Genomic DNA, 15,072 nt, shown 5'->3' on the forward strand with positions numbered 1-15,072 from the left:
GATGAAATCATATTTAATAATAAAGTCAGTGGTGACGGCAATCAAGGGGGGGGGGTCATGGTGCAGACTAGACTGTTTGAATTTTTGCAAGGTGTTTTAAGTGTTATTTCTCTTATTTTTTTTGTAGGGGGGGGGCACTCAGTACTTTTTGAGTGGTGCATCATTGGTCTTGGGTGGGGGGGGGGACACCGCGCTGGGAAATAGTGCCCTTTTTAAAAAAGTTGCCCCTTTCAAAGGCCAGCACCCTGCCCTTTTTATTTCTAGAGTGAACACTATTTTATGCTTCTAGAGTGCTGTAAGAGCAAAAAAAAAAAAAAAGATAAAAGATGAGAAAACAAAACAGAAATTCAATGTTCTATTTTTAAAAAAAGAAGAAGAAAAAAAAATTCTCACAAAATCAAGCTAAATTGATTTCAATACAAAATTTTAAGATTTTATTAAAAACTTAACTTATTAAGATGAGCTTGATACATTTTCTTATTGTTGGCAATAGATTTTTAACATTTTCACAGTATGGTTCATCATACATAGAATAGTACTTTTGTTTATGCCTTTAAGAAATAAAATGAGGGTAAAAAGTATCAGTACCTACCTTTCACATGTCTCAGCCACTTTCTTATTATTGTACATAATTTTAAAATATAGCTTAGTCTTAGAAACAGCATTTCGCCTATAAACTTCCTCCCTAAATAAAAGCAATAGATGTAACTTTTAAGATAGAAAAATTTATGAAGCATTATGTATTAAGAATTTATGAAATAAAACAAAGATAAAGCAAACAATATTCAGTAATAATAATTTTTAAAAAAGCAAAGATAAGTACATGCAAACTAAAGGATTTCTTCCATTTATTCCTATATTTTATGTTTTACTTACAGTTGACTCTTTTTCCAAGTCTACTCTAAGAAAGTCTACGCATTTTTTAAAAAGAATACATGAACTTAAACGTCAAAACATTTTTGATGTTAAAGAAGAAATATAATACAACTTTTTAAAGGTTATACAATGAAACATAGAAAATAATATCAACCTTGGGCACTGACTTGATGGTGTTATTGGAATATCATGATCTACAGTAATATGAAGTTTAGGATCACCTATAATGCAGGAATAAATTAAGGGAAAACTATAATTAGTAAGATTTCTGCTCAAAACTTAAACAAGAGCATTAAGCCTATAATACAGAACTACTTTAATATTAAATTCTTTTACAATTCCTTTACACTTACACTATTTTATATATTTAATATTGACAAATTTTTATAATTAATATAGACAAATATTAAAATCAATTCATAGAATAAAAATACTAACTTTGTACTGTCATCCCCAATGTAAAATTAACTTTGATTAATTTCCTTGAATTTAATGGTAAAACATGTGTAAAAATATCATTACTTGATAGTATTTCAAAACGCAGTTCCCCTAACTAAGTTCAACAGTATGCAACATTTTATTATTACTACTATCATTATTATTACATTTCATTCAAATTCTTACACTTTCCATGGAAGACAGAGAGGTATTTATTTACAGTCTTCAAAAAATAAATAGGACTTTTGAACTTCCCAAACTTAATGTTACTCGAATACGATTAATTCTACTGTAAAATCACGTGATAAAAACCTGCAATGAATATGCTACTAGTACAGTCTGACCACTGATTAAATTGAAAGGCAAACTTCCGGTTTACAGGAAGAAATGGACACATCCATTAGTTTTCTGAGATGCCAGCTTTTGCAGATGTATGTTAGCCTCTAAATTAAGCAGAGTCACATTCAAATGAGCGGAACACGCACATCAAAAATACTTTTAAAATTACTATTTATCCCCTTAATTCAGATAGACTCGTCATAACTGGACATTTGTCAATTCCATATAATCTGTGGTCAGACTGCAGTAGTAAAGCAATGCATTTTCATCAGGTCATCTCTAACTGCTGTTTTTAACACACCTTTTAAGGTTACTTACTCCATCAATAGTTTTTATTATTATCATTATCACCGTCATTATTACTATTAAATAACAGTATTATTCTAGTAAGAAAATTTTATTTTATTTTTCAAATTTAACTTGAACTATCAGTGTTAATGTCAGAAAGCATTGGTTTAAATATATTGGATTTCTTTGAAGATACATATTTAATGTAATATGTATTTTACTAGGCACTTTATATTAAACGCTATAATGAGTATCAAAGTATCAGAATCAAGACATCTAACGCCACATTGTAAAAACAATTTCCTAATGTTAGAGTATTAAAGAATTATCCGTTAAATAACATAGACTAAATCATATCCTCCTTGTTACACTACTGTACAGGTCAAAAATCTAGCCTTAAAATAATGAAAATGCTATATGTACGAAGTAGTTGTATTAACAAAAGTCCATAGCTACTAATCATAAGTTATTACTTTAAGAAATTCCCATCATAAAAAAATGCAAATAATTATAAAACTTAGAATACATACCAGGATTTCTTCTCATTTTAATAGCATTATTCCTCAGTTTTTCTAATGTGGCAGCTGAGTTAAACTTTGAAACAGGTTTTGGTTTTGGAAGTTCTGGTTCTGCTAATATTTTTTCATCTTCTAGCTTTGTAGCATTTAAATCTTCAGGAATATCACTTTCTTCATCTTGAGTTTTCTTTAAAAGCTTTTCCCGTATTTTTTGTCGTTTTTTAGCAAGTTTCTGGAATGGAAAACGAAATAGTCAGAGGAAAATAAGTGCATCAAGTCTATTTCAAATGAATATTTTGGTTCTGTGAAGAAGTAATAAATAGTTCATCTCAGATACACAAAGAAAAATACATGTATCAACATAACTAAAACAATGATAGTTTTAATTACATGTCTTTTAACTATGCAGAACTTATAGTGAAGGAAAAGTAAGAAAAAATGTTGTTTAGTACTCATTTATATGATTATTTGTTGTATACAAAAAGCAATTAGATATAAAATTTAACGAGAAAATTCTTCAAGAATAACAAACAATTGTTAAAGTATAGAGGGACTTAAAATGTTCTTATGACTATATCTACATTGCATACACACTATCATCATCTCATTAGCATCAAATTTAACCCTCTAAAATGCTTACTAGCTCCAAAAGAATTAGCTTGAATTTTTAAGCTATAACATTTTTTTGAAGAATGTGGAGACCAACAGATGCAAATGAAGCTTTTTTCAATTTTTGAATGCTTCTTCTTTTTTTATATTCAGTTAAAATTATTTGAGCTATGGGGCCGCCAACAAATGATGTCATGCTTTGAAGGAAAGAGTGGTTCAAGAAATTGTGACAGTTTGTGAGAAGGGGTAACAAGATGTTTGAGATCACATGTTTTTTAATAACAATATGCTCCTAAAAAAAACGTGACATGAAACAAGGGAAGGGGAGGGGGCAGGGCTGCCGAAAGTGAAGGCGGGCCCCTTGTCAGTTTGATCACCCCCCTCCCTCATGAAATAGTTAAAATTTGTACTGTTCTGATTCCGAGCTGGGCTTACAGTTTCTGAATAGGCTGGCATGGCCTCTCTAGGGCCGTGGGAGGAGAATGAAGTAAAGTGTAACATGGGGGAGAGGGTCAAATTTGTAGAAAAAAGTATGGCAACATTTATTGACAGCCCTTAAGCATAAAGGAAGATAATATAGTATCAGCAAATTGCAAACAAAAAATATTTCAAAAAAACATGCTAAGCAACTGTTACGAGGATACTTGATGCCACTTCTTCATGGCTTTATAAGCAGGCTAATATAAAAAAGTCCATAATGACCACAGCTTCAAAAATTTTATACCATACATAGTTATTTATTTTTGCTTCATCGACCTAGCATCACTGGTGAAGCCAGAATTCACCTGCTCTTCATCACCTCTGCCCACTTCTAGCCTTTGGCTAGAATTTACCTGCTGGGAAAGGTGGTACAGTCAAACCATCCTCACATGCATATAAACTATAGTACTCATATTAGTAATGTGTACTAAAACAAAGGACTCTGGGAGGGGGACTAACAATCAATCCCCCTCACTACAGCATTGCCTTTCATTTTCTTTCTTTATGACAAAAAGCATTTGAATTCAACTAATCAAACTTTATAGTTATGTAAAAAATTTAAATGGCACAAAACTATAAAAAATGTTAAAATCAAACCAAAGTAATAGCAAAATCCATGATTTCTTTTAAAGTTGTAAAACAGATTTGATTTGTGTTAATAAATTAATGGCCATTTGAAGCTAGTATTCTACAGTGGAATAATAATCAGTTTTATAAGTAAAACTAGGCATACTTGAGCCTTGTTCCATTGTTTCCATTTATTAAGAGCAGTTTCATATTCTTGAAAAAGCTTTTCAGAACATGATTCATATTCTTCCATTTCCTCCTCCAATTCATCAAGCAGCTCTCTTTCCCACTCCTCTTTTTCAATGGCTTCATCTGTTCTTTCTCTAGTATTTTATGTACATAAAAACATAAGTAGATAAACTAATTACATAAGTCTCAATTTGAGATACTTAAACAATTGTTTTTGGCATCAACATACACACCTGATTAATAAATGAAAATATTGCCAATAATATCTCTGAATTCTTCTTTCTGCTTAGTCGTATAATAACAAATATTATGATCTTAAATATCTTAACTTCTCCCAATTAAATAAATATTAAATTTTTCAAATCTATTTTTAAATGTATAAAAATAGAAAATAAACACGTCTAGAAAAATAAAGAAAGGCGATATTTTAGTGGAGAAAAAATAAATGATGAATTTTACATTAAAAAAGGCTAAAATTTGAAATTTACAAAAAAAAATTGCATGCACAATCTTTTTGTTTCAAGGAGCCACTTTTTTAATGCAGAAAAAGCTTTGAGCTTACAATGCTAAATAGCAATCACTAAAGTGCTTCAGTGGTAATCGTTACTTAGCATTAAAAAAAAGTTCAAAACTTTGCATTGAAAAAGGAATTCCTGGTAACCCTGAGAAAAACACATGTAATATATTTGCAAAATCCATGTCTATTATTTTGAATTCATTATTTATGAATATGGCTATTTTTTCAGTAAAATTTTCAATATGTATTTACCATTTTCTCTTAGTGTGTAATCAGGTTCTTGAAACAACAGCTTAGAAACTTTAATAAAATGTTTTGCCACTGTTCAGAAATATCTTCAAACGGAAAACTTTTGAGATAGTCATTGATGACTTCATGTTATTAGGATCATTTCAGAGAATTTGAAAGGTATATTTCTCACTTTTTTTTTTTTTTTCGTATTTCAATCATTTAAAATTACATATGTAGAAAAAAAACACAAATCGTTTGAATTTATGTACCAACTAAAAGAACTAACACATTTCTTGCCTTAGTAAAAAGTATCAACAGTAGTAAAAATATTTTTACTCTCATACCTATGTATTTTAAGATTGAAGGAAGTAGAAGTAAATCCTTGGGTTTGACGACGCTTTTTTAGTTCTTCCCATGTATCAATAATGTCCTTCCACAATATTTTTTGTTCAGATTCTTTCCAATCTCTCATTCTTTTAGTTTGCCTGCAAATGCACAGAAAAAAATGATCACCACAAAAGTCCAAAATGAGCCACGTTTAGAAAAAAAATCCTCCGAGTTAAAATTCAAAACCTATTGAAACATTTGAATATCCTTCATTTATTTAATCAAGATGTTCAAAGCAGAATTCATTGCCAAACTAAGTATAGATAGATAAAATTTAAAAATTGTAATTAAATCATAACAAACATAAGAACAAATAACTTATCAAGCGAAAGGCGTATACCTAATATCATTTGAATACTGTTTGAGTCGTGTTAATCTCTCATTATTAACAGAGGTTTCTTGCATTCCAACTCGCATGCTTTTCTTTATATTAGAAACGGCAGCTCTTAAAGCCTTCAACTAGAAAAAAATAGGTTTTTCAGCATGGAGTATGAGATATTAGAGGCGGCAAAAAGCAAAGAGATGTAAATGGCTGTTTTGAAGTTCTGCGTAAAATATGTTTAAAGTTTAGACCCTAGGTAGGCTTTCGTAGATAAAACTTCTTAATTAAAAGCAGTATCTACCGAGGCTACTGGTGCTATCTTTTGCCCCAAAAAAGAAGAAATGTTCTCGTACTATTTGACTTAGTTGTTCTCCAAATTTTTTAATTTGGCATTTACATCCCTTCAGTTCTTACTGCCTTATATGTTGCTCTCAGAAACAGAAGACAAAGCGGTCCAACAGGTCCAAGAAATTGAAAAAAAAAACTTAGCACTAAGACTTATTGACCTTGCAAATACATGCTGGCCATGGGCGCCCATATGCAAAATTTTAAGGGGAAGCTCAGATATTTTCCCCATAGTTTAGCAGGATATTTCCCCATAGAAACCGATTTCAGTACAGATTAGTGACATTAAAATTTGACATTTTTAATAACTTATTCATTAATGGCTGGAAAAGAAATGTTTTTGCATTTTTGCAAAGAAAAAAGTACTAAAAGCAAGGAAATTCTAATTTCTTTGGGGCTTGAGCCCTCACTTGCCCCTTTGGGCGCCCTTGCTGCTAGCCTCTAGGGAAGGCCCTATAGATTCTGTTGCAGAGGTCCCAAAGGATGATTGTATAGAATTTATCTGTAAGACATTATGCATATATTTCAAAGACATTATATAAGGCAGTGAGAAGCAAAGGGATGCAAGTGGACTATTTTAAGTTTTGAGTAAATCGCATTTAAAGATCAGATCTTAGGTAGGCTTTCATTGAATGTTTTTTCTAAATCATGCTATACAGCAGCATCTACCAGGGCTACTAGTACAATCTCTTGCCCCAAGTCATAGGAGAGGTTCACCTACCATTTGTACTGGTTATCTACAAATTTTTAATTTCGCCACTTGCATCCCTTTGCTTCTTTCTCACTACCTCATATAATAGTTAATGTTTGCATTTCCGCCATACTATATTGCAAAAATTATTTATATCTGTATTACTACTATACCAAAACTTTCTAATCTATAGTTGAGAAAAGCTAACTAGGCAGCATCGTGAAACATGGGCACATCGGGGGGGGGGGGGGGCAGCTGTCCTCCTTCCAAAATAAAAATAGTTAAAATAAAACCAAAAAAATTTTAATTGATGGTTGCTTCACTTTCTAAATTTATCAATGAGTTCGAATGTAAATTTAACAGAGTTTGAAAGTGCATACATCTTTGGGACCCCATCAAAATAGGAAAATTATTGGTGTTTAGTTGGATTAATACCGCTTTCATTTTAGAATTACATTGCTTATAAAACCTTAGAGGAATGGGGGCAATATACCAGTCCGCTAATTGCCCAAATGATGGGCCTGCCCAGTTAGGCCTCGAATTTAAATTTTTGGGAGGACAGAAACTCCTACTTTGTCGAATGTAACTCCAAATTTAACTGAATTATGATAATTTTGTTAAATGGAACTCCAAATTTTGTTGAATAGAACTCCAACTTTTGCCAAATGATGATATTTTTGTTGAATTGTCAGAATAATTTTCCAAACAAGGAAAATTTTGGGAAGTCACAGGCCACTGTGACTTTCCATTAGGGCTCCCTTAGACCTACCCCTCTTCCATATAGAGCTGTATAAGTGCTTGTTGTGAAAGGCACAGAAAGACTGATCACACCATTATTATGCTGCCTCTTTAAAGTGTGTGTTCTTGGCACCAGTGCATTCCTCATCAATATGCTAATGCTTTAAAATGTATAAAATACAAACCTTTTGTTGCAAATTATTAACCAGATCCTTCTTTTCATTACAATAATACTTTTCATACATCTGCAGTAAACGAGACTCAATCACATGCTCAGCACTAAATAGAGGATGATGGACAAATGAAATGGATGACAGATCTAAGTCCAATTGGTACTGTTTGTCTTTATCAACATTCAATCTCAACTTGTTCGATTTTACAGACGCCTGTAAAAAAAAAAAAAAAAAGCCACATAATTAACAATAAAAAAGGGAAAATATTTCATAAGAAATTTACTCGTATACGAAAATAAAAGACAAGTATACATATTACGAATAGCCAAAATAATAAATTTTGAACTAAACTTAAAACTCTAGCAATCAACTATTATTGAAAGAAATTTTTAAAAATATGATTATCTATTTATGGATGTCAGTTATTATCAATCTTGGAAAACGTATGTATTGTATGAATATTTGTGCTGTTTTAAGCAGTTAATAAAATTTATTAAATAAAGTACATAAGTAAAACTAAAATTGGATACAGTCCTTTACAATGTAATGAGGATTAAAATTTCCAACAGAGAAAACTTGATTTACTTTCTGTGTAGCAAAAACAGATACATAACTCTTCAAGTAACAAAGGATTTGGATATTCAAGATATTTTGAAAATTATTTTTCCATTCTTTACAATCCCAGCAATAAAGAACTAGTGCTTGTTTTAGGACATTAGTAACTTATAACCAATGTTGAATAACAGCAATTTCAGATAAATGTCAGAAATATTGGGCATGTTCAAAACAGCAACTAGTGACTAACCAGCGGACATAGAGTTATTCGTAAGCTGATTGTGTATGAAAAGATTCTATGGACACTCACTGCACTAACCAGACATAACGAAATCAACCTCACGGGTTAACAGGTAACACTATTTGAACAAATCTATCAACCACTATATTCACTTGTTCCTTTGCATTCTCAACTACATTATTTCTATAACATACACATTAAAATATATTTCAGCATTAAATGGGTAGAATTGAACTAGAGAATAAAAATACTAACATATAAAATTATAAAAATAAATATTTAATTAAATAAATAAAATAGATTAAATAAAAATACTAAATAAATGGATTACTTTAACATATTCAAGGGCAGGAAATTCTTCAGGATTATCTTCAAGTATCTGCCTATATGGTTCATTACACACAGGATCTGAAAGCATTTTTACTTTGCCATCCTCACCAAACCAATGAAGTTCCTATAAAGATCATCATTAGCAAAACTCAAAACTAATCAATAATGTTTAAATGCTACGCTTGGATGCTTTGAAAAAAAAATAGTAAGTACTTTTTGCTGAACCAATCTGCTTTCTAGTCTGTTTATATTCCTTTTTGATACAAATGGTTTCTTCCCAACAAAGAATCCTTCATCAGCAATGTTTCTGGGTTCTTTACCATCTGGTATTTTTTGTTTAATAGGCACTACAATAAGTCAAATAAAATAAAGAGTTTTTACACCATTAAATTACTAAAATAAAAATTAAAAGCACACATAGAAATATGTATAATAATAGAAGATTTTTATTTTTTAATCACTAGCCAAAGTTGCTAAAACCTACAATAGCATCAGTACTAAATTTTATACAAATACAAGTGTGATGACCAGCAACAAGCTCTGGGTTAAGCTAGGCTGATTCTAGTCAATTAATTAGTTCCTAATGAAGATCAATAGCACTCTTAAAACTATCTACCCCTTGTTCATTACAGACTCTTCAGGTAAACTATTCCAAATACACACACACACACAACCCTACTATAGGAGTAATTTTTCTTAATTTCAAGGTAGCCTGAGATTTGATGGCTTAAAACTGACTCCTTGCTCTGCTCTCTGTGAAAAAATTTAACCCATTAATAACTTTCATTATGATAAATTTAAACAACTGAATCATGTCTCCTCTGACTCTCCTTTGCTCTAGGCTATACATATTAAGTCTTTAAAGTTTGGTGTCATAATCTAAATATGGCCCCCTTATTAGCCTAGTCGTCCTTCTTTGAACCCTACGCAATTAAGAAATATCTTTCTTTTTTTGTAAAAACGTTTTTAAATATTTGTGTTTTTTAATGCTCTTAAACACAAACTTTAATATTATGTAAGATAAAGTTTACTAAAATCTTAGTAATGTTGATTTTTTTTTCTTTTTAATTTTATAACTTCTGTGTTCCACATCTGTACACAAATTTAGTTTAAACACAAAAACTCTTCAACATTACTGTCATATAATTGTTCCACTTACAACTGTAGGGCCATGGGGAAGAAAGAAGGATCAAAGTCCAATACAAAAAAATTTTCAGTATTATATTTTTGGGGTTCAAAGTGGATCATTCTAGCCCATTAATTCCCATATTTTCCCTGTTATAACTGGGTGATGAACTTTCTTGCCTGAATGATATTTCAGTTAAACACTGTCTAATAATCTACTAGTTCCTATAGTATCCCAAGCGTGACAGAAAGTGAACTGTGTCTTTTTCCTCCTGCAAGGAAGGATACAAGGCAGGGTCGATGAGGGCCACTCCCTCCTTGAGCTGAGATACAGGAACTTTCATCACATATATTTTCGATATTAAAGCTCCAAAAACGCAACTTCACGTAGTCTTGGATGGTGTTAGAAAAAAGGGAGCTCTTCCCTGGAATTCTTCCGGAATTGAAGTCTTGAAAACGCAACCATAGCCCATCTCTTATTATTCTGTAGATCAGAACTTTCTACAGGATTTTTTCGAAATTGAAGTTACAAAATCTCAAATTTATACGATCTTAGATGATTTTAGAGATAGGTTCATAGGCTAATTTTGGATATTTTTCAAAAGAAACACAACTGTAGGACACCTTTGATTACACGAGTAAGCGATGGGGTTCTGGGCACTCCTTCGAAAATTTTTATAAATTGAAGCGCCATGGAGTAAAGAGTAAAAAACAATCGCCCCCTCCTTGAACATTTTCTTGATCCCCCTTGTCCTCCCATGGTCCTTTATTTATAAAATTAGTCAGAAAAAAAAATTGGAAAACTTTGCATAATAGAATATGTTTATTTACCTATGATATTAAAGAAAAAAAATTGCTTGGTCACTTTAACTTCACAAAATTCAAACATAGTCTGACCACCGATGAGAGGGTAAGGAAAACATCTGGTTTACAGACGGAAATGGACACAGCTATTAGTTTCAGGGATGCCAGCTTTTGCAGATGTGTGTTAGATTCAAAATTGAGCAGAGTTGCATTGAAATTAACTGCCAAAGGCACCCATATGGGGGGCGGAAATGGGGGCTCAACCCCCCCCCTAGAATTTAGAACTTCCTAGCTTTTAGTACCTTTTTCTTTGCAAAAATGTAAACACATTTTTTCTTCAGCCGTTAATGAATAAGTTATTAAAAATGTCAAATTTTAATAACTTTAATCTACACTGAAATCAGTTTCCATGGGAAAAATATCCTGCTAAATCATGGGGAAAATATCTGAGCCCCCCCCCCCCCCTTACAATTTTGCATATGTGCTGACTGTATATGTATACATTCATGTATAAAACTTCAATGTACAAAATTACAAAACATTATAGATTTTGGACTTTTGGTAATACCAACATGTATAAGATTTACTTTGTAAGAGTTAATCTTCTTAGAAGTGAGTTAATCCACTGAATATTAAGCTCTATAGATCAAGCCTAAGTGGGGCTTGTCCCCAGGAGGGTGAAAAACTCAAGATGTGAAAAGTAAGCCCAACAATCTAAATCGATAAAATACTACAAATATACTGCAACATTACTGTTGGATAAAATTAGAACACTTAGGAGTTTCATTTGTTTTTTAAGAAAACATTTGACAATCCTCATATAAATAATAGCCAATGATCAGGTAACCGACGTGTTTCAACAATGAAACTCACGCCACGGCACGATAATTTGATAATACAGACGAACCTCCATATATCGAACTTCCACATATCAAAATTTTCTATATATCGAAATCCCAGCAAATTTCCATGTTCATTACATTGAAAAATTGTTTCTATGTATCAAAAAAATCTCGATAAATCGAAAAAATATTTGAGATATTCGTAGATTTTTTTTCCACTTTAAACTGTTTGTCTCATGAAAAATTAAGGATAGGGGAGGAAAGTTTTTTGTTCACTAAAGGTTGCTACGAAACTCTGGGGTTGAGGGGTGTGTAGATAGGTCGTTGTTCTGTTCTGGAGTTCTTAAATTCCCTCAAGTTAATTTCAAATCTTAATTGTAACCAGTAATACAGTAAAAACAGTTTCAAGTTATCCTTTTTGTCTCTCGATTATCATTATTAGTCTTTTTAGCTTCAGTGAAAATAATTCAAATTAAGTAGATTGATTTTTTACCTTTCTCATGATTACATTGTCAAAACGAAAATCCTCTAATGTTGTGGATCAAGTTGAACTGCAGTAGAATAAAGATGTATGAAAACGCAAAAATGTAATTTCTAGTAATTTTTCAATTATTAACTTTCATTTAATCCAATGCTTGTATAAATTAGAAATTGAGTTTCTTGCATGAAAATTAACTTTAATTTTAATGTTTTAGGAGATTTTTATGATAAAATAAGATCGTTTCTATATATCGAAATTTCTATATATCGAATTTTTTTCCGGCAATTTGCTACTTCGATATATGGAGGTTCGACTGTATGTTTTGGTAATGTTTAACATGCAGGGAAATGCTTTATTGTGACAAGGCTGAACTGGATCCGGTCACTTAACTGTTTTACTGGTAAGACTGTCATTTCAGGGGAATGAAGAAACAAAAAAGCAGTCAACTATGAACGCTATCTGCTGGAGATTACGGTTCATCCACTGGAGTTAGGGTTACAATTTCAACTATCAAAATATCCCCAAACAGGCAACTGCTTCATTAAAATGTATAAACAATTTTTACTCTCACTCGTCATACCATGGCCGGCGACTTTTTAGTTAAAAATAATGGCAAAAACACTTATTGAATCTAATAAATATCAGTTAATTAAAAAAAAAAAACGAATTTTCTTACCAGGTTTATAAGAGGGATGAAAGAAAGAATTTTTTTCTTTTTCTACTTTAATATGAAAAGGCATATAAGATGCTCTTTCTTGCTTTGTGATCTCCATACCACTAAAGCGTTCCTGTAGTTCCCTTCTGATTAGGCCAACAGAATCTAGCAAAAAAAAAAAAAAAAACATATAAGCTATTAAACTTATAAAAATTGTAAATGTTTGGTTTACAAAATTTGAAATTTGCAAACATGATAATGAATTGATAGTTAATCAAAATCAAAAGGCAAATGCAGTACTCAAAGTCTATGCCATCCAGATATCCATATTCCCTGGCACACTTTGTTAATCTTTGCGCACATTAAAGGCAAAAAATGTCAGACAGATTTTCAACTTACGACTGTATAGAAATGAATAAACAACCTCTAAATGTGTAATCCTTATGTAAGGAAGACATATCAGTTGGTAGATATGAAACATACCAGCATCATCTGCCAAAGTTTCTTCACTTGTTTCCAACCCTCCCTCTGCAGCAAGACTTGGTTCTGTATCTGGTTCATCGTCCCAAATTTTGATGAAAAAGTCAACAGCATCAGCTTCACTGATTTCATTAGTGGGTTTTGTTTTGTTATCATGTGTAGACTAAATAAAAAAAATAAAAACATAAGTGCTGTAAAAAATACTGATACAGTTCATTAAAATGCAATAGGTTTCATAAACTTTTCATCTTTGATGAAAGAGTATTATTGTAGCATTGTTGAAAATATGTACATTGTATTTATATGCATTGTATTTGAATTTACAATAAATATATTCATAAAAGTATTATTGTGAATATATTTATTGTAGATTCAAACATTTTAAGAATAACTGGTAAATTAGAATATGTATCATTGTATGTAGTAGAAAAGTTGGTTTTGCATAAATTTCAGATTATTTTTTTAGGTTTTTTATTCATCTTTAATGTTAGACCAAAAGGACAGGCCATAAATTGCATTAAAAAACTGAAGCACTATAAAGAAAAGAGCATATTTTTGTTAATATAATAATAAGAAACATATTCTAGAAGAAAATACATTAAATATCATTGGTATAAAGAAATTCTCAAGTTAGATATGCTTAAAAATTAACTGGTCATTTGCTATTACATCTAGGTCTTTAAAGTCAAATAATATTTTTAAAAAATACAGAAAAAGTAGCAGGTACAAAAAAAAGCCCAATCAGAAAGAAACTGCCAAAAGAAAATAAAAAGAAATAGAGCACTCTCATCTGAAAAAAATGCAGAAGATAATATTCATTACCAGACAAGAAAAAAATAATTTTTTCCTGAAAAATTTGATTCTCATAAATTAAATATGCTCTACAAAAATCATCTGGTTTTGAAAAAAGTAACAGAATGCTACTTGTGGTGCAATTGAAAACAAAAAGCAGCGATCATTGATTGCTAGATAAAATAAATTGTATTATCAAGTAATCAAATTAATTTTTAAATAAAAAACATCTAGCTGATACGATAATACAGAAACATATTATATATGTGTATATTTTAAGATTTTACCTTTTTATCAAGAATGTTTAACAGACTCTCTAGATGATTTTCCTTCAAACATTCTTCTTTTATTTGTAGCTGGAAAAACAAAATGAGAAAGTTTTTCAAAAAAGTTAAGCATTTCATGTTTTCAAATATCAAAACACAAGTGAAATCATATATTTTTACCTTGGGTTCTCCAGAAGTTAAGTCTTTGAGATCGTACATTTGTTTTACTTTTTCTGGGTGGAGGGGATTGGTTTTATGTTTTCAAAGCCATTTTCTGGAAAATATCAGTCATACGATGAAATTTTTTTGCTTTTAAATAATATAAAATGCTATGAGCAAAACAAAATAAAAAAAGCATTAATAAAAATAAAAAATTTATGCAGGTATTATTGTATACTTGTATATCTTTAAAAAGTAGATAAAAATGATTTAAATAATATCATAGTCTTTAATTGTCTTGAATTTCAACGAACAGATATGTTTTTTTTTTTTTTTTTTTTTTTTGCATTAAAACTTGCTTAAGGATTGCAATCAAATATTTGTAGTGTTTCATGAGCAACTTTAACTATTTTCTTTCAAACTAAATAGCCTTAAATATATAACAAGTTAAACCTAACCATGCTTCGATGTGGCTCTGTCTGGAACTAATTATTGGGGAACAATATAGTCTAGAGAGCATAGATTCACCAAAATAATATATTATTCAGTTTAATATTCTTTGTATAGCTGAATGAGAAGAAAGAAAATTATTAATCACTGAAAATTATTTCTTAATCTAAAACTAGTAAATAAT

The 15,072-nt window shown here is 30.7% G+C and overlaps 1 protein-coding gene across 1 annotated transcript in view; it reads right to left on the reverse strand.

Moving 5' to 3' along the window:
* The window catches only part of LOC129216608 (coiled-coil and C2 domain-containing protein 2A-like), an 88,025-nt gene extending 73,527 nt beyond the window's left edge, over positions 1-14,498 (reverse strand). Inside the window, 13 exon segments of the mRNA XM_054850825.1 lie at positions 593-685; positions 1,031-1,097; positions 2,472-2,691; positions 4,282-4,438; positions 5,397-5,537; positions 5,780-5,898; positions 7,721-7,921; positions 8,836-8,958; positions 9,048-9,181; positions 12,763-12,906; positions 13,225-13,384; positions 14,301-14,369; positions 14,460-14,498. Of these exon segments, the coding sequence (XP_054706800.1) occupies positions 593-685; positions 1,031-1,097; positions 2,472-2,691; positions 4,282-4,438; positions 5,397-5,537; positions 5,780-5,898; positions 7,721-7,921; positions 8,836-8,958; positions 9,048-9,181; positions 12,763-12,906; positions 13,225-13,384; positions 14,301-14,369; positions 14,460-14,498 (1,667 nt within the window).
* Positions 14,499-15,072: the final 574 nt, after the last annotated feature.

This window comes from Uloborus diversus, chromosome 2 (assembly GCF_026930045.1).
Source record: "Uloborus diversus isolate 005 chromosome 2, Udiv.v.3.1, whole genome shotgun sequence".
Lineage (NCBI taxonomy): Eukaryota > Metazoa > Arthropoda > Arachnida > Araneae > Uloboridae > Uloborus > Uloborus diversus.